Source organism: Varroa destructor, unplaced genomic scaffold (assembly GCF_002443255.2).
Source record: "Varroa destructor unplaced genomic scaffold, Vdes_3.0 BEIS01000006.1, whole genome shotgun sequence".
NCBI lineage: Eukaryota > Metazoa > Arthropoda > Arachnida > Mesostigmata > Varroidae > Varroa > Varroa destructor.
Window position 1 is genome coordinate 16733049 of NW_019211459.1, and position 20627 is coordinate 16753675.

Here is a 20627-nt window from a genome sequence, read left to right on the forward strand (position 1 = left end):
CAGACAATCGCTCCGAAACAACCTTATTATCGAAACAATTAACAGAAACTCCAGACCAACGCTTTCAGTTTTTCGAGATCTGCTCGCGTACCTGGCCAAAACATACTGCTCTCACTCAAAACAACAAGGTTGATTTGTTTCGGTATTCTGCCGCTTCGTAGATAGATGGCTGCCGGGTGTGATGTTTGGACGGTAATATTGTTTTTTAATGATCACACTACTGTATTACATGCTTCCTGTGGTATGGCCGAACTTTCATAACATATTAATCTACCTATAAATGTTCTGAGTGTTACGTCCGGTATTGCCTTAGATTGATTCAGGCGACTGGCCCCTTCTGGCGCAATACAGTGTCTGCACTGGCTATCGAGTTACCTAAAGCGCCACGTGTTTCTAAGTTCCGTATACAACAGTCGCATCTCCGCGCCAATTTAATAAACTATTTATGTGCTGGGAATGATCTTTTGAGAACATGGTCACTAGTATCGTATGTTGGTTTCAGCCATGTGGTCGGTAATGGAGTTGGTCAAAAGAAAAAAAGAAATCCAGATGACAAAAAATGTCCTGTCAGTATCACCTTACTGCGGTTCGTGGTACGGCCAAATTCGATCGCAATAAAAGTCCAGATAGGAGAGCGAAATCTATTACGCGCCAATAGATATTTGTATCTTTGTGTATTGCGCCTTTCCAGTCTTTTTCGACTATATCTATAAAATTGTGCGTCGACTGGCGACGTTACGTTATGAAATATACAGCGGAAGGTCAATTTTCTGTAAAAAAAAAACTTAGCAACAACTACATTTTGTTTGAGGTTAAACCAAGGATATTTTTTTCATATTCCATTGAAAATTTTTCCCCAGAAGTCGCCCCCCACAAGCCATTGAAAGGGTTGCAGCCTTTTTTCTATTCTCATCGACTTTTATTTACTGTAGGCAAATAGCTTGCCATTATTGTCTTAGTCCTTTCCTTCGTAAGCCTCCTTAATCTTCAATGTAAAAAATAACCCCATATTACCCTATGCCTCCAGGTAAAAGAAAAAGGAAAAGCGTATTATGAAAGAGGCCGTCGGCCGCTGAATGCAGTCGAAAAAGATGATTAGCTTCCCTTAACCAATGAGCAGCTAGGAAAGTTCTATTTTTGTTCCGCTCACAGTTTTTTGAGGGCGCTCATTCGGCTAAGAGTCTTACGATGACCTTCTCATTCTTCGGCGTTAATGTAGCTTTGCCGTGTATTGACAACAGTACTAACTGTCAGCTTGTTTTTTGTGGCATGATCGACGTCTGAAACGTCAGTGACCACAATTCCTGGTTATGCTGAAGGAAATTCTACTAGGGCATCGAGAAAATCGACGATTTTCCTAGCGTGTCTTGTGCTGTCCTATTTGACTGTCCAATTGGTAGCCCCACCAAGGAAAGCTCTTTATTGATCAAGATAGGCGGGTCATTTCTCGTATTTCAACAGCAGAGGTTAGTCAAACCGCTACTAAAAAAGACAGCCGTGTGTGGCGACTCCCTGATTAGCGATAAAAACGCGGTGTCTACTTATCAAGACTTCAGTATAGGTTACCAATGAAGAAGGGGCGATTTTTTGTTCTGTTTGTACAACAATATTTTGATATGTATCGAAAAAGGAGCTTCTTTTAAAGAGAGTCAACATAGAACGACTTTTAAAATAACCGAAAGAAACAGGAGCAGTATAACGGATAAAAGGATACCATATCAACAAGGAAAGCCTTTTACGAACGACTGATATGACGATTTACGAAACATGTGAAATAAACTACTCCTTTAACTTATCCTTTCTCCTTTATCTCTCCTTGTTGTTTTATTTTTTTCGCTTCGCCTTTTATTGGAGAAACTGGCCGGCTGCAAGAACTCATCGCCCGTTGCAACCGTACCAAAAATAATAGCCGTTAGCCTGGTTTTCCGTTGTGTTATTATTGTTATTATTATTATTATTAGTGTCGTCGTCGTCGTCGCTCTTTTCTTCTGGCAGAATCAAGAAAAAAGCTGGAAATAGCATCCGCTTCCATGTTATGGTCTCCGCTGTAAGTGTTCTATGTCTGTTAACTATAGGCACATATACACAAACTTTTGCATAAATGCCTGCGCACTGGTGTGTTATCTGTTGGCCGTTGACGACAATGACGGTTGACGCGGACTCTCTCTGCTGCTGCTGCTGTTGCTGCGAAAGAGCGCCCAACATCCCCGCGGTGGTTACCGTGCAGTCGTCGTCGTCATCATCATCGGCAACAGCACTAGCTATCGTCTAGGTCAACACACTTGGTTCCAGCTGCGAATGTAGGCCCACGGCTATTGCCGCTGCTGATTGCTGCGTTTGTTCGTTCGTTCGTTACACCATCGCTGCTGTTAACGCTAGTTTAGCGCCATGCTGTAACGTCCTAGTCGAACAACCGTGGAATCTGCGCGTTTTTAAAGTTGGTCTGTGCTGCGCAGTTACTGGCTGTTTCTGGGGAGCTACGAAGCGGTATTTCGATAAACGCGCGGCGCAGACGGCGACGTATCGTCATCTGAGGCGAACGCGATACTGTCGCGCCAACAATAATAACGACAAGAACAACAACGGCCAATAGCCAACAACAAAAGCCAGCAACGGTCCTGACAGCGGCAACAATAACAACAAAAAAGTGGCAGCTGCCAAACATTAGCTACGTTTTCCTTGTCTTTGTTTTTTCCTTGTGTTTCGTGTCTGTTTCTCATTGCAAATGCTGTTTCGTTGGCGGGCCTTTCTCTATCGGACCCTCACATAGTTTTTTTGTTATTGTCATATTATGTATCATAAGCGAAAGGAAGTGTTATGCGAATGACCCCCGCCTCCCTCCCTTCCTACGCATCCACCGGCGAGCTGATTCATAGGCAGGGCCTTTTTGGTGATCTTAATTTTTCGTCTCCATAAGCGATGCACCCAGCTTGCATGCACAGCATTTCAGCTCTTCGTTCTAACTGGCGTCACGTAATGCCGAGTGACTGCTGTAGGGGCATTGTCATCATACATCAATACGGTTGTAGTCATGGTGAGAGCAGACGCTGGGAGATAGGCGTTCGTGGACGCTGTTGGCAACGCATCACAATCAAAGCACAATTGGTTTACACTTTGTCATTCTGTTAATTACTTGTCACTGATACGAAATCAATACCGCAGGCTGACTAGACGGTTGATAGATGGGATGGAGACATGAATAGGTAACGAGATAGCTGTGAGATGGTGGCAAAAATCATTTCAATCTAACAACCGACGATCTTATCGAAGATTAGGTGCAAGAAATCGCGCAAAAACCGTCCGATTCAGGGTCAAAAAGCTCTCGACGAAAAGTTGCCTTGTACCTATTAGCTTTCTGGCAAAAAAAGCTAATAAGAGAAGATGCTCCCGTGGGCTTAGTGGTAACGAAGTGTTGTACGGACTGTGATAATAAAGCGCGAATGACTTTTTGTCTAAACGATAGCCAGTGACTCTATCGATATACAAGTATGACCCTGGAGAAATAACAGAGATCTTCCAAATGCCATTAATCCTATGATCACTAAATGTAGTTAAATGTTTTATTGTAGTTTTGCTCGATTTTATTTCAGCCACATGCGCCAAGTGTACCGTATACTGAACAAGAACTTGCGACTTAATAGATTCAAAGACTGGTACTTCAAGGTGGTTGGTCCTGTTTTCTGAAAAAAAAACACGGTCGTCAAGTTTACCAGCCTTCTGGGGCAACTGTGAAGATAAGCGCCCAACTCAAAAACATGTTTTCCTTTTACGAGCCACGTTTCTCTATCAATATCGCGATCGCGGTGTCCCCGCACCTGTGCAAAGTATTTCTCTAAGCTGATTAATGATACTATATATAACGGCAAATGTAGTTATATTTATCTAATTCCTTTTTCTGTTGCCGCCACGACTAATGCGAACTATATATTAATGATATTAGTTAGACCAGATATTAGTGTTAACGTTTGCCGCCATTGCTCACGTCGGAAATTCGACGAATAGCCAGTCAGTAGCGTCAGCTGACGCCAGCGAAGCATTGCCAACCAGCGAGAGAATGCGATCTGTCAACAGTTACGTATTAAGTCGACATTGTTAGTGACGCTTTAGTGGTGGCAACGCCCGCGTCAGACAAGCAGCTAAATCGACGCGACGAGAAAGGGTCGGGTTGAGACTTATTGACGATGGCTAGATTCTATTACAATTGCGTCCTATCTCATCGATCCACATTGCGTGTGTGCGTGCGTCGTATCATATGTAGCTAGATACGGATGACGATGAACGTGAGCCAGTCAAAAAATGCCGCCGTAATGCTACAACCGCGTCATTCCCGTTAGCTGACCTCGTGGTGGTGGTGGTGGTGCTGTTGTTGTTGTGGTTGTTAGAAAACACAACGATCCGTGCTTCTTCCAGGGCATTCTGCTGCTATAAGAACGAGAAAAAAACCTATTCCCCATCATTCATGGAACGTATATGAAATGTGCGTCCCATGTGTGCGGTCTCGCTGCATGGCTAAATTGTTTCTATATGTATTCTTTTGTACAGGAGGATGAACATCGAGGATCAAGACGGGGAAAAGCCAGGCGAAAATGATGTTACAACGTAGAAACAGCCAGAATAGATTACTCTCATGATTAGTGGGGCTGCAGCTGTCGACACTGTTGTTGTCGTTCTGATTGATGTTATTTTCGTGCGTGGCCAATCTCCAGTCAGCGGATTGCCTAACGCTAGCAGGGAGAAGTCGAAAACACAGCGGTCAACAGAAAAGGGCGATGAGGGCAAGCGAAATGGAAAACTAATGACGCTATCGACTGCTGTTAGTTACATAATTATTAGCCCCAAAAGGAACTAGGTATCTCGCTAGCGGTACTGAATGGACCCGTTGTCGGTGCGTGTCACTGTGCAGATTCGCGTCACTGGCCGAACTTGAGGAACGATCCCTGCTAGGGAACAATTCTGACGAAAACGGACAGACGGATCATCACTGAAAACGTGTAGGGAACATTTGAAATAAGAAAAAATAAGTTCGCTTCTTTGTCATTTGGTTTTCTTCCATGTAAAAATATAGTTGTCCGTTTCCATAGGATAGTTATGCCAGATGAGGTGCATGGATCAGCTAACCATAAGCAGCGTTTTAGGGTTAACCCGAAATTAACAAATCAGATTATATGGAGCAGTCCAATGTCATTGGCATACGCTGTGGGCAAAAAAAAAAAAAAAGAAACAGCGTGTGTGTAAATTCGGATGAATCAGTTGAATTACGGTAAGTACCTGTCCAAAGCTCAAATGATGAAAACAATATATCTTTGTAATAAGCAAAACGTTTACAGCCAAGCAAGTTTTTGCCAAACCAGTTGCAGTTCCCGTTAGAACGACTATTGTTTTTGTCGATCAGATAACACAGAACCGTAGGTGACTTAATCAGCTAAATTTCTAATCACACTGAATCAAATGTGAAAACTTTTGTTTTGCTCTGCTAATAACTCGCTAAATTGGCGGACGACCGATCAAATATTCATCACTCGCTTTTTAGAAGCAGATCTCCGCTGCCCCGCCCTCTCTCCCGCTGACTTTCGGGCTCTCTATATATGTTCCCGTTTAACTCTAGTAGTGTTATTTTTCGTCCGGAATTACAGAGCAGTCAAATATGCTGAGGTTTTTGCATCCAGTTATGGTCTATGGGTGGTACTCATAGTTACCTATAAATGTTCATAAAAACATTAATTGGATCAGTCCATCTATTGAATTCAGTGATCTTTGGCACGCTACGCATAGTTTACTTATTACTATGGATCTATTGATGTTATGCTCACACACATCAATGATAAAGTACTTTTATTTTACACTGTAGGAGAATACGTAGTAGACGATGGAACGTTCCATTTAGTCGGTTATCTATTGTAGAACAAATTAAATCTGTGATCCGACCCGGTTTGACAGATGCGGGCACATTACATTGCGCTGAATTTTTTTGCTGTCGACACAACTCTCACCCAAGTGACTTACTTTTTAATGTACGATTTTTAAATCATTGCTTTGGTCATTTATTTTTTATGTGTCTTCTATTAATAGGAGCGTGCATTCGGTAACTTTTTTTAGCGTAAACGCCATCACCATATGCTATTTAGAAATATCCGTATGTTGATTTCAACGGCAATCTATTATTTTATACGTTCTATAGCAAAGCTCACCTCCATCTCTTCTAACGATAAGAGAGATGGCAGTGCGACGCTCTACCCCACCTTACACAGCTAGTCATTATCAGCCTAACAAGGTTCACCTAAACTCATTAATCAGTTTGTTTTGGTTCCGAGGGCAAAATTGCCTAAGTATGCGCTAATCATTGTACACTACCAGTTCATAACAATATCACTTTACGCTCAGCTTTACCGTATTGTGTCACCGTCACTAATTTTACCCTCACTATTGACAACTGATTTCTAAGCAGTGTTTAACGACAGTGCGTCTGCCAACTGGGAGCTATCTTCGAACGACTGGTTTTTACGCAGTAACAACGAAAAGCTCGGCCGTGCAGTATTGGTGCTCTGCATTACCCGAAGTATTATGGCAAGTTATGTAAGACCATAGTCTGAGTTCTAGAGACTATGCAGAGATAATAATAAATCGGCAAAAAAAAAGATTCAAATGGCCGTGTAGACTCGCGCCGGTCGATGCCTCGATGCCAGACGGCCTTAAAAACCTAGCAAAGCCTTGTCGTCAATAGTATTGCGCGACTCAACAGAAATGCGCAACAGATCGTTCTGAATGTAAATAAATATTTTGGCAAATATGTTTCAGACAATCTAAATTTGGCTATAACCCTTGGGTCTGCCACATATACCCTCTAGTGCATGAATTTGGCTACGCGTTTAGCAATGGTAGAAAATAGAGCCCCAAGCGGTACGCAACGACGTTTCAGGAATATCATTCAGGGTAAATTTGACAGGTGACGAAATTTAATGTTCGCTGAGTCGCAACAAAATACAAGTCGAGTTTGAAGGCGGCATAATACGACTTGTACTACGCCGATTGTATCGTGGCCTGTGTCCTTTGATCTACCGGTTAAATACTGACTATCGAAACTATTCTGGCAAAAGATATTATAAAACGTGAAATAGGTTAACTGATTGAACCGGTAATGAAAAACGTTTCGTGTTTCATATTTTTCGTGCGCTGCTTAGTCGCTAGACGCATTACAGCACGAAGCGAAGTATGTACGCTCCGATTCGAAGTAACGCCACGACGTGCCTCTAAACTTAGCGGGCAAAGACGTTACCCGTGGGGACAAGCAGTAATTAACTCGAATTCCCCGTCCGTCCGGGGCGACTGGGACAGGGATTGAATTCAAATCCACTCGTATTGAAGTATGTCGAGATAAGTGGAAAAGTAGTGATTGGTTTACGCATTTTGCTGACGCTTACCGTATTTTTCATTGCTTGACATTCACTGCGAACGACAGTCAGCGTTATTATAGTCACTAAATTAGGTAGAGCTCTATTTGACTTTTTGCTTGGGCATGGCCCTCGGTTGTCTCTTGAAAGGAGAACACTGTTGTTGTGTTAAAACTCGCAGTGCTCAGTGCAAATAGTACTAGGAAACATTACTGTACTGACCACTTTTACTTGCACCAGGTAAGACATTATCTGCCGTAGTCATCTTCATTCACTACATTTACTAAGCACTTTATCTCCCATACAGGGCAAATGTTTGTGGAGAAAAATCGTCTACGACAATTTTGATGCTGTAGCTACCGCTGCCGCTGTTTGTTCCGATAAGAAAAACAGACAAATTATGCAAAGTAACACTATTCTAATGCATTCTTCATTGACAGCTGAAGTTCGTTTAAGCACATTAGTAAACTCTAGTCCCGGCCTTATAAACTAGCATGGCCTAGTATCTATTGCTTTTTGGATGTCTAGGCCAACTGGTACCATCCAGCTGTGTGCTTGCCTGCAAGGAAAAGTTAGTCCCTCTAGTACATCTACGTTTTCATAAAATATATTATGTTATCACAAGTGATGCATCGTTAGTTGGGCTGCAATGATGATTTCTATTATATGTTAAAGGTACTCTACACACTTTCCAACGCTCTGGTCAGCTATATACCTCGCCAAACGCATTCGCGACTCCATTCGCTCGTCTGGACCTTCTACAGCTGGTAGTACAGATTAAACTCATCTGTCTATGACGAAAGTGTGCTACAAGTGCGGCTTGTTGGCTACAGCTTCATAAATTGCACATTCGAGTACATCACTCGCATTTCCAATTGGCCTGGAGTCAATTCACAGGAAGCCAGTTCTTACTCATATCAGTATTTGGATTGAACTTACATAACACGGTCCATGTAAAGTGACAGTTCTGATTGACAAAATCCTCAGACTCCAGGTTCTGATGGAAAGCCTTAAGCGTGGCACTGCGTTCCTGTTTTTCGGATCCTGACATCTAGTCACCTCCTCACTGGTCTTCAAGACTCCAATCTAATATACTGCTCTCTCATATACTGCTTTCGCTAAACGCTTCCTTGCCTGATATCTTTATCGATCTTTGATTATTTCCGCAGCTCTGTGACCTTAGAGGTATAAGAACCTGATGACCGCTAAGCGTTCATTTTTGAGACAAAAATGTTTTTTCTTCTGTCTCATTTTTCCTGAAATAAACTGGTAGGAGACTGGAGTACCCATTGAGCATATGTATGCGTGAATTTTCATTCCTAATCTGCCTATCGCTTTGTAAAGCAAAGCTTTTTGTTCGAGATAACGTTATGTAATCACAATCTGCTATCCATACATAGCCTAAGCCTGTATTTTATTGCTTCCGCTTGCAAGCAACAAACGAATGCAGCGACGAACTAATGAAACGCATCCGCAACCTTGCCGCTTATTCACTCTGGTATATGGGTCTAATTTAATATTTTCCTATTGACCCCAAACTGCGTCCGATGACGCGAGTCAATTGCCTTGCGCTATATTGCACGCTGCATACGATATGCTGCCCATATGACGCCGGCCTTAGCGGGTCGAGACAGGACAAGAGGCTGTGTGACAATGCTATTTGATCTATTGCCGTAGCTTGAGCATTACGTACAGACGAGGCGCGAGAGAAATGAGCTGGCAACTGGCGTCGGGTAAGAACACTCGATCGATTACACGTACGTGCACCACGTGAGGAGAGGCAGTTTGTCGTTGTCGGATAAGACAGCCCGAACAGTACGTAACGACTGGCCGCCGGCGTCTGTGGTCTAGATGTCACAGTGGGTCAGAAAGCTAGCAGCATAGCTAATGGCGGGATAGCGGACGTCGCATATGCACAGCAAGCTTTCATATAATACTCTAGAAGCAGTTATGGTGATGATGCGATTCCTACTCCATTAGATAGGATAGAAGAATACGAATTGAGTGGATGTTGAGCGATATGCTACAAAGATAGCAGACAGGTAGGCAATGGTTAGACAGCAAATAAAGGCTCATGCAATTTTTTCTACGCATATGTACACAACATCATAGGGATCACCATCATTATAATTGTCGTTATCCTCGCCATTGTCCTATTCTGTCCTTAGCCCTACGACAGATGTCCTTTTTTGAACACGTGTCCACTATACCGTTACGTACGTTTAACGAATAACTGACAGGCCAGGTGTATCCGACATTCTAACTAGCTGTAATGTAAAAGGTGAAAAAAGTTGATACCTTACGAAAAAATAGGTTTATTGATCCAAATCACATTTGAAATTTCTTTGTTAACTCTATTCATTTTTCTTTATTAGTAGCCATAGCGTACTCTGGAAGTATTGACTGCGATGCGCGGCGACCGTATCGATGAGTCGCGGATGGGCTTTCCCGAACAAAGTCGTACTGACGGCGAACGGTGTGTAGAACAGCCAGAGCAGTAGGGATAGGATGATCTCGTCGCATGACACGATTGCATTCACACGACTGACTGGTTCGAGCCGACAGGTCGTGCGGCCTCAAAGGTTACCGCACGGTTATGTTAGTTGGTTGACAGTCAATATGGCTGCCGCTGTCGCATTTATGCTTGTTTCCTTACCATGCTCGTGCGTAACTGCTGCGTGAATGTTCTCGTGGTGGTCCTCGGAACTAGTATTCAATTAGAGTCATGGGTGCAAAGGTTAAAGCTACAAAAACGAATGATGATGGTCTATCGACACGCAACTGGACAGAGACCCTGTGCCTGTTTGCTTGTCTAACTCAAATAGACTTAGTCGGATCGGACTGAGCTTTAGCGTATCCCTAGAATATCATCTGGAATAATGCTCCGCTTAAAATACAACGAATTGGGAAAGCACTTTTTCCCGAATGGAGTATAGTTTTAAACTGTTGGAGCATAACGCTGATTTGGGCAAATTGGTTGTTTTTTTTCGCCACGTTTGAATTTTTTTGCGTGTTTTTATAGAGCTCCCATATAGATATATAGAAGAAGGTTGTGACGGTTGAGGCAGGCTAGGGGGAAAATTTTTTGCTACTAACAATAACAGCCGAATGTTTACATAAGGATTTCTGTAGGGAGGGTCATTTTTGAGAGCTGAATACCTTTGTCGAGGTGCATTAGAGTACTTTACACGTTTCTATATCAAAATTTCAATTTTAAAGTTGGAAATGCTCCCTGAAGAGCGCAAACAACATGGCCTTATCTGGAAATGAGGTTCTCTTGACGTCAATTCTTGAATTTCGACCAACAGGGTAAAAATGCAATGGATGTCCCTATACCTAAAATTACTACTTCGGAGTCAAAATGGTCAAAAAGCGATAGAGAGATTCGTCTAGCCCACATGACAGTGAAGTGAAGATGAGCTTCAAGCTATTTTGAGTTTATGATAAGCTTATACAGGAAAACTGAAGTGTCTTTTCTGACGAACGTTTTAGTAGAACAGTATTTTTCGAACATATTCTCAAGGAGATTTGCAAGAAATATCAAAATATCGAAACACTTTTTTATACCAAATGACGGTAATATTAGGGAAAGGTTGTGGTCTGGGTTTGAACCCATATAGCATAGACAGATGATTCGTTTCGAAGTGACTGCGAGCCAGCCAGCCGTTCGTCTGATAGAATGCCTAACGGCGATACTGGACGTAAAACTCGAAACACAGGTCTTCACATTGATAGATCGGTCTCAATAATCTGAGTAGTAAAAAATACGTGTTCCCAAATATTGGATATTTCGGCGTAAGAAAGGTAAAAAATTCGCTTAATAAGCACTGAAACGAGAATTTTTCACATGGGAGTCTAAAGAAAGAGGTGTTTCTTGGTGCCAACTGAAAACTCGCGATAAGTCGAATCCAAACGCAATATAAGTTCATATATTTAGGTCTCAAGTTCTGGATTCAAAACGTGGTTTGACGAGTAACTTAAACAGTGCTCTGCGCTACCAATCTATAAATTGCAACAAACTGAATAAAAATGCTATGCATATACCTATACTCAGAATAAATGTTTTTGAGTGAACCTTTAGATATCATTCGGAAACTCGAGAAAGGAAATATAGAGTTGATTCTAATTTATTTTCGAAGTGCTCTTGTTAAAATGTACGAAAACATAACGTTAAGATAAAAGCAAATCCAATTGGTGATATCCCAGAAACGGGGTCAGTATACCAACCGAGGTATTAAATATTTGCCTTCATTCAGTATACGTACCTACTTATTAAAAGAAATATTTCAAAAATCTTTAAACCTTGTTGACCTCCCAGAAATGGAGTCAATACAAAATAAATAATACTTGAAACGTAGGCAATTGAAACAACATATTCAGTAGAATATTGAGCCATTTTTTTATAGGAATAGATACACAAAGAAACAAGTTAATGACGTCTCAGAAAGAGACACGTTTGTCAATTGCGACGTGTATCAAAAATCGACCGAAGGCCAATTCGAACCACGTGCTATTGATTAACCAGCTAACAGTCATATCCATAATTACTTTGTAGAAATGCACCGCAAGCCGGTACATCACGAGCGAAACAAGCCCAGAGTCGACTGAGTACCCTGGGAAACACCTAAGAACAGGCTATAGAAATAGCTGGTCTTGTAGTTAACTGAAAAGCTTGACCACATATCGGAGTGGGGTTCTTGTGGACCCCTGATAGTCGTATATAATTAATATGATAGTATTTACAATCTAAAATCATCACCGAGTTTCTTTGTGATCAAAAGCCGTAAACGAGCGTCTAGGTTTCAATTTAAAAAAATAGTCCCACACGTTTCGTAGGAGCAAACATTTTTCCCACGTCTACGCATGGCTTCATAGATGCCCGTTTTTATTCCATTAATGTAAATCTTTGTATAGAAGCATTTTTATACGATTCCCTGTTCCTAATAAAAATTAATTATGTCTGTTATTTTCGCTGTTTGCGTTTATTTTTGCAGTTGGGCGAAAGCGAGATTCGGTGACAGCAGCGATAACATATTACGTGCTTACGTGCGCCGTGGTGGCGGTGGATCAATTTTTTTTTCCATTGTAGTTACCTCGAGAGCGAGGTGATCGCGTGCGATGCTTTGACCTTTTGCCGATTCCTCGCACTCTTTGCGTGGCGTTGTCGTCGGAGTTGTGAACAGTCTGAAGGAGACGAAAAAGGAGCGATAGAGGACGGTATTTCTGCTGCGCCCCCTAGGGGTGGCGGTGTGGCGTTATTGATCAACGTTGACCAATCAGGCCTTCGGCCATCTACTACCGGGTAATGACCACAACTGTTATCACTGACTACTTGATTTTAATTAGAATTACAAGAAATCGATGATTGGCTTCCTGCTCCCCTTTTTAACCCTTTTTCCATCTAATTGAAACGAAAAGATTCAATGTCGACAAAAAATAACAGCAAACAATCCTGGTGAGCGAACTTTGTGCCTTATTGTGACGTAATTATTAGTCTTTGTTAACCATTTTTAGACAAACGGAAAAGTCTCAATTCAATAAGGATGACGATATATTGGTTTGGTACGACTAGAAAATACCATTGCTTAATACCAGCCATGTCGAACGTAACGTCTTTTTGAATATGAAAATCGCATTTAGTGGCGTGGCAGCTCATGCTCGTCGAAGATACAAAGTCCGAGGGGAACTTTTTGGAGCTATAAAAAGATGATTGAAGACGATACCTAAGACGAGGGAACACCGATGAAATTAGCGACCCCTCGAAAAGTCAGACTCAGCGTAATTTATTCATGGGAACCGTTCGATGTAATAGCTAACGAAACCGCGCATGAAGGAAAGCAGTGGTAGCATTCACGAGGTAAAGGGAACGAACTATTTGACAATATCTGCTTTTTCAAATGTAAATTACGTTACGTAATAATAAAATTAGGTTTGCGCCTTAAATCTATCAGTGTAGTGTATGCTAGGGTTGATCCCGTCGCAGTCAAAGGAAATCTTACAGCCACTCGGCTTGCATAGTCCGCAGGTGTAAACTATTGTAATTTAACGCAGCTTTTTTTTCGCATTGGCATTCGTGTTTCTTTATCGCTTTATCTGTCTGTCTGTTTGTCTGTCTATTATTGTTATCAGGAGTGCGCAGAACACAAAAAATGGCCGAATTTCTACGTCAAAAGGACCTCGAACAGACTTCCTCACAACTTACTTGTCCAGGCCCTGCGATCTGCTTTCTAGTTTTCTATGGTTCCGCTGCGATTCTGCGCCGACAAGCCCTTCACACCACCCGCTAGCCTCTGAATCTTCTCCGCCTACATTCACCCGAGAGCGAGAAGGAAAACGAAGTGAGCCCCTAAATTCGATTTCGAAGAGAGCGTGCTTTCTTCCATCCTGAGACTCTGGCTCGACGCTGGAGCGCGAAAGAGCTCGCGCCACTGTAATGGCCTCAGAAATTTGGCGAGCAATATCTCTCACAGTGGGGCTAGGTAGCTGTCTCAGCGCAGACAGGTAGATGTCAACATGCAAAAATCGACCAGACTTTAGGTTAGAGGTTAGGTTACGGCACTGTGCTATGCTTTTACGCACGTAAATCTTACGGTTGATTAGCGCCGTATCTCGAATATACGTTACTGTTGGTATCTTTTTCTCGATCGTTGTGCTTGAGTTTTTTGTTGCGTTAATAAGAAAAAAAAAGAACGTTAATGACATATGTGCATGTCGTGTTACTGGAGAACGCGCAGGTCCAGGAAAGAGGTATCGTCAAAATCTATTTTCGCAGTGCTTCACCGGGACGTATATTAAAGTATAAGAGTTACATGGCAGGCGAAGTTTTCGATGACATCGACTTTTTTCGCTTCTTGCTAGATCGTTTTTTGCTAACTTGCTTCGGGCGTAGGCGTTCTGTATGGACTCGAACGTCAGTGAGAGCAGACTGTGCCCAGTTTTGCTGCGGCGTAGCTCGGTTGAATTAACGATCCATTAATCTGTAGGGCACATGTGTAGAACATGGATTAGTTTATCCCATGATCGTACTAATACTAGTAATAGTGCGTAGTTTTAGTGTTCTTTTCTATATGGTGTATATGCTGGGTGAGAAAATACGACTGCCGTTACAATATAGTTCGTAAGCTCATTAACAGATTCTATCACTATTTTGAGTGTATTCCACAAATCCAGTGTCTGTAAAGTGGGGGGGTCGCACTATGCCGACTTTGTTCCCGAAAATTCACCCGGTCACACATCGAGGTCAATTGTCCCATATGTAACCACGTGTGCATTCATCCATGTGGTGAAAAAACATCTAGTCAAATAGGCTTGTGATGTGGTCTAGTGCGCAAATTATGTAACCCCTAAGTACATTTTCTATCTGCATTTATGAACGTTTCATCAATCGGTCAAACACGACAGCCAGGAGGCCGATAGCTCAATTGTGGCTCCGAAAATGGTGAAAACATTTCACGAATATCTGGCGCATTGCCACAGAACATATTCATGCATCCACTGCCGAGCACACCTCGCCAGCCATGAGGAATTAATCTCAAAGTCCTTCCAGGTAAGCGGGCAATTACCTTATCATTACGTTGTACTCTAAGCTAACGACCAGTAGAACATCGATAATAGCAATATGTAATTAAGCATAGTGGAACGCAATGTGTAGTTATGTGTTGCATCGCCCGCAATCATGTTGAGTTAATATGGTTGTTCACTGGTAGATTTGTCTGTTCGTTCTGTCCATTGTTGCTAATACCCTGCGCCGCTGCAGGGAAGCCAAGGTCGGGCCTATTTATTCAACTCTGTAGTGAACATCGGTTGTGGACCTGCGGAGGAGCGGTTCCTCTTGACGGGTCTGCACGCCGTTGCTGATATCCACTGTGAATCCTGTAAGACCACGCTCGGCTGGAAATACGTAAGTAAACAGCGCAAAATTTTCTGCACATAAATTCAGTAGATTTTGCCGCTAGGTAAGCTAATGGAGCATTAATTAATCGTCTCTGACGATTACATGTCACACACTCATATTGGGTACTAGATTGCTTCTGTTCCCAGTAGTTCTCACTTAATGAGTTTGTTCCTTGTGTTTCTGTTCTCCGCCGCCGCCGCCGCCGCCGCCGCCGCTGGCGCCGTGTCGCTGTTGTTGTTGTTGTTGTCGTTGTCTGTGCGGCTGCTCTACTTCAGGAGCATGCATTCGAGACATCGCAAAAGTACAAGGAAGGCAAGTACATTATTGAATTAGCTCATATGATCAAGGAAAATGGCTGGGGTGCGAATGAAGAATGACCCGGGCTGGGCGTGCGAGCCCGTGGAAGGTCGTGTCCACCGCGCCTCACTACCGATTCACCGTCACCGGGTCCACCCTCAGGAACCCAGCAGCACTCCTCAGCGCCTGAGGATCTCTGCAGTCCATACTAAAAGTATGATTTATCCGCAGCTAAAATACAAACGGCTATTATTACCATGACGTTTAAAAAGTACTACACATGGCGACGGTGTCAGTGGAAAAAAATATTTTTATCGGACGTGACCACTTTGTTCCGGATCGCCTGGCCATCAATTCAGGATTTCAGAGGTAGAAACACTGGCAGTGAAAACACGCCGAAAGTCATTGCAGAAATGTGCGCTTTATCGATACCTACAAGCGATAAATATAGTGTCCTGGTGATTTTCGTCGTGACTTTTGTCAACAAGCGGTAAAAATGGCTCCCCGACTTGCCAACGGAAAATGCCATGAGACGAGAGTGAGAGAAACGATGTGCTAATTAGAACTCTTGTTATTAAGAGTCCTACCTCTTTTTTATGTGGGACCTGCATCGACATGGTGTAAGCAGCTGGGTCGCAGAGGCGAGGTCGACAAACAAATCTTCTGATGTTTCGTTGGTAAAGTTACTGTCGAGTAATTTGAATGATATTACGCACCAGGTTAGAAAAAAAAACATGAGGAATATGCCGTCAACGTGATAGAACCTCGGGAATGCGCCCACGTACACAACCTACCCCATAAAAACAGTTGACCTCATCAATCATTCAGAACTGTTCATGATATTATTACTACTACTAGCCAGGCTTGTATTCCAGGATCGTAATTGTAAAATTATCCTTTGACTATTAGTTCATCTATCGTCAAGGCCTTATATAAGGTGTCACTGTGTGTACCTTGTGTACGGTGTTGATGCTACAATATATCATATTGTTATCGTTGAGATTTGCTTCCTACAACGTAGATCGCACCAGACGATCGAACCAGAGTACAAGCCCTGCGCTAATCCTACACATTTAGTAGATACTGCGACTGAGGTCTATGCATACTTCAGTGCAAAGTCAAAACCTTTTACCCAAATCAGTATGTACCAAATCTTCGATTCCTGAGTTCTTTACTCCAGAAGCCTTTGCATCCTACATTTGTATCCGTTTTACCACATACTCCTATGATTAATTACACACCTAGACACAGACCCACTAACCTATTTTCTATCCCCACTCACAGCAACAAACAATAATTGAGCAAACTGTGATCATTTTGTATAGACGGAAACGAGGATTATGCCAGCGAGAGACACCAAACCTAATGGCGGTCAAAAAACTGGTTGAAGTACACAACGAGATTGTTGCTGAGTGAGTTGTCGTTTTATATTGGCTGAGCTAGACCAGCCATTGGTAGTTGCTGAAAGAAGTAACTCACGCAATTTTTCAAGTCGATCGCCATGTATGGGATTGTCACTCAGCATTGAAAGCCATCGCTGCGATGAAACGAACAGATGATGAACTAAATAACTTTAATCATTACAATGAAAAATATAGAAAGCTTTTGGTGAATGAACACAGCGAGCGCGGCAGAAGAATCTGACGATTATGAATCAGTGGCAGTTGTTGAAAGATCATAGCAATGCTGATTCTAATTGTTATGGTTACAATAATAATGGCCCAAGGATGAACAGGACATATTCGGCGTGCGATATGTCTAGCTGGAAACAACAGGACGGAACGAATATAGGACAAAACGCGCGAGAAATAGAAGCTAACAGGCTATGTATGCATGTCTGACAGGACAGCAGTACGTGAGCGAAAGGCCTGCTCACGCAGGTGATCATGGGCGATGATGGGGTGATTACTGAGTAGACTTCAACGATGAGGGACATATGAAACATGAGTGTTGGTCGCCATTTCTAGAGCACCAATACATATTCCACACCTGCTACAGCTTCTATTATACAATAACTATCAAATCTTGTGTAATATCAGACACCAACGATCGTGATAATTAATTGATGCAAAGAAGTAAACCTGTGCAGGCTTTGTAGACATTGAAAGCCTTATGATTCTTTGGCCACTCCGTCAAATTCAAGGGTTAAATGCAAGCATGAAGGTAATACAAATAACCAGCGAGTAGTCTGCCGGGACCGAACACAAAGAATTTTCACTACGAGGGACATCAAAATGAGGCGTGCCTTCGCGGAAGATGTGGCTAAATACTGAGACGATATTTAGGACACCATTTTGCTTGCTGTCTATTTAAGCGCGCCGCTTTGCAATGTCCAGGCAAATCATTTAGGGTTCGCAAGTGATCGCGGCCTGCGACGCTGGCCACTGGACCGAATAGATTACAAATGATATGCCGTTGTATTTCCGTGCATTTGACAAGCATCGACCGAGCCGAAAATATGGTGAAACTTTTTCAAAGGCGGGGGAAATTTCGTTTTAGGTAGTGTGTAAATGAGACTGAGGCACTGACGACGGGTCTGAAAACGATGGTGGACGGATTATTTTTCTTAGACTTCAGCTTGAATTAGTATGATTATTATTAGGTGCTGCATCGAATCGTTCCAATAGCGGAGCGACAGTCCCTGTCGCTCAAAATTAGTTTAACAAAGGTGCATGTTTTTTCGATTTTACAAAAGAAAAATATGTAGAGTAAGTGTCCTTTATGTAGATATAAAGATGCCGAATTCGCTGACGAAACTTACTTGCTAAAAATTCCGCCCAAAATTGATTAAGAAGTGCGCTCGCGGTAGTGAAATGCCTTCTGCTATATCTACTTTCAGTCTTTATCGTGTGCATTAATCGTTATGGCCATGTACTCTAATAATCATAATAATGATAAACTATGATTACTGCGATGACCCGGTCACGCCAAAAGTATTTTTCGAATCGGTTTGCTTGGGCTGGCAAACTTGCTTTTTCATCGTACGGTGCATATGCTACTGGCCCCCATTGGCCGAATCGACACTGGGTGTAACCCAAACCCGCGTTTTTCTTTGAGCAGGAAAAGGGCTCTTGCTTTTTTTCCTTTTTTTGGACTTGCATCCAGTAATAAATTTACGACGAGCTCCATTTCCATCCTTTTAATCAGTTTCTTCGAGCCCATAAAATGCTGCGTGCGTTGTAAGGGCAAGCGTTAATGTTCGATTGGTTAAGTCGCATGGTCCTATCTGAGCGTGACCCGTTATGGACATAAAAGCTAAGAGTACAGGTTATTATGGACATTACGTACCATAATCATATGGATTATCATATGAATGGAATGTGGAAGGCATAAATGAAACGACTCTTAATGCCACAATCATCGTAGTAACAGGATTATTACATATAGCCCTATCAACATAAGTACGTGTGTATGAGTGCACACATTGTTAGCATGACTATACGTAAGAACCATAGAAGTTATATACACATGGTTACATGCTAATAGTACATATATTATGCACTCTATGGGGTGTACCAGAGCCCGGTCCGGTATTGCTGTCACACAAACATAAGTGAAAACGTAGCACTTTAGGCCGGGTTCGATTTTTTCATACAGAGCTTTCCTAGTTTTAAGTGGAACACGACGACGGCTAAAAAGACGGAAGTTTATGAAAACCATGATAAACTGCTACTTAGGTGGAATTGGGTCTAATAAAGTAATCATCCATTACATAAATGTTTATCAGAACGATCTATAAATGCAATCCGCTGTTGTACCCCGAGCCACCCCATTTTTTAAACAGTTTTCGGACGTCTGAATGCCATTAGGGTGGTGGCTTTCCGCGTACCATAGAAGGCTTGCACTTGAATTTCGAAATGAAGGATGGTACACCCCATAAATATGTGAAGCTTCATATGCAACTGATAAATGATCTTAATGAGGATGAGAATATCGTGTGATAGGAAGTGATTTTTGACTGTAGTGAACTGAGAACAACGTATCGTTTTAAAGAGGCCGAAAAGAAGGAACTCTAATAGGTCGTGAACTCAGCTGATGTAATGATCTAATCTAATGGGAAATTGGGTCAAAATGCTTCGGTTCAATATTGTATGTAGAGCACAATTTAGTATTATTTATCTGCTGTTAACAAGACTGTTGTATACAACCGTTTTCGCCGTATTTTCTTTGAAAGATCAATAAATAGTGAAATCGATAAATGTTACATTTCAGTTTTTTGTTTTGCGACTGTACAAAAGCACAAAAGCAGTAATTTGACGGGTTGCCTTTTTTGCGTAAAAATTCGTTGTAACACACACGTTCGAAGAACTAAAGGCGAATAAGCGATCCGCAATATCGGCGAGTAAGCGATCCTATACGAGTCCGACAATTGCTCTGATAGACGTCAACTGATATACTGTATGGGGATTACAGCGCCGCACGTAGGCTAAGATATACACTTCCCTTCGTCAAAATTACACTACCTGTATTCAGTGAATGACCGGAAATAAAAGAGGTCGTTTGAAGTGCGATTCTTTCTATCGAAAAAATAAACGAGCATTGTTAACTCTAGTCATTCCTCAATAGAGCAGTGGCTGATCTCTGTAAAAACGTAAGTAATCTGCGTGGACGCGCTCGTTAGCACATTTTCACCCCCGTAACAATAGACTTAGTTGTCGGTAGTTTCTTGTGCTGTCGTGCATGTAGCAATCACAGAAAACAAGCGTACATTGCGCTTCTTCGTTAATAATAATAAAATTTGTCATCAGCATTAGTTGAAGGTCGCTCTCATATGACTCAGAAATTGAGGTTAACTGACAGATCACGGATCGGAGACTTACTAACGCCTTGTACCTATCATATACATACAACAACACAAAAAATGAAGCAGTTTTAGAAGATGGTATGCTGATAACATTTCTATTGACAATGATGCAGATGATGATAACAATTAAAAACGATTACAAAGAGCGATATTTTAAATTTTGTCTGTTGGTAAGTCTAAATATATCTATATATAAATAAATATATATATATATCGGAAGAGCGTCGTGTAGGGAAAGAGTGTA

The 20627-nt window shown here is 42.1% G+C and overlaps 1 protein-coding gene across 5 annotated transcripts in view; it reads left to right on the forward strand.

Moving 5' to 3' along the window:
- Ypel (Yippee-like) overlaps nucleotides 1–20112 on the forward strand; it is a 35195-nt gene extending 15083 nt beyond the window's left edge. Inside the window, exons 2-7 of one of the 5 annotated variants that reach the window (XM_022810283.2) lie at nucleotides 12383–12690; nucleotides 13029–13245; nucleotides 13518–13889; nucleotides 14790–14934; nucleotides 15145–15288; nucleotides 15558–20112. In XM_022810283.2, coding sequence (XP_022666018.1) covers nucleotides 13822–13889; nucleotides 14790–14934; nucleotides 15145–15288; nucleotides 15558–15659 — 459 coding nt within the window. In that variant the 5' untranslated portion in view covers nucleotides 12383–12690; nucleotides 13029–13245; nucleotides 13518–13821 and the 3' untranslated portion in view covers nucleotides 15660–20112. Of the gene's footprint in view, nucleotides 1–4542; nucleotides 4992–5026; nucleotides 5261–12382; nucleotides 12691–13028; nucleotides 13246–13517; nucleotides 13890–14789; nucleotides 14935–15144; nucleotides 15289–15557 lie in introns of those variants that run through there. The other 4 variants (XM_086992132.1, XM_086992133.1, XM_086992131.1 and 1 more) reach the window with 4 other exon arrangements.
- The last annotated feature ends 515 nt before the right edge of the window (nucleotides 20113–20627 follow it).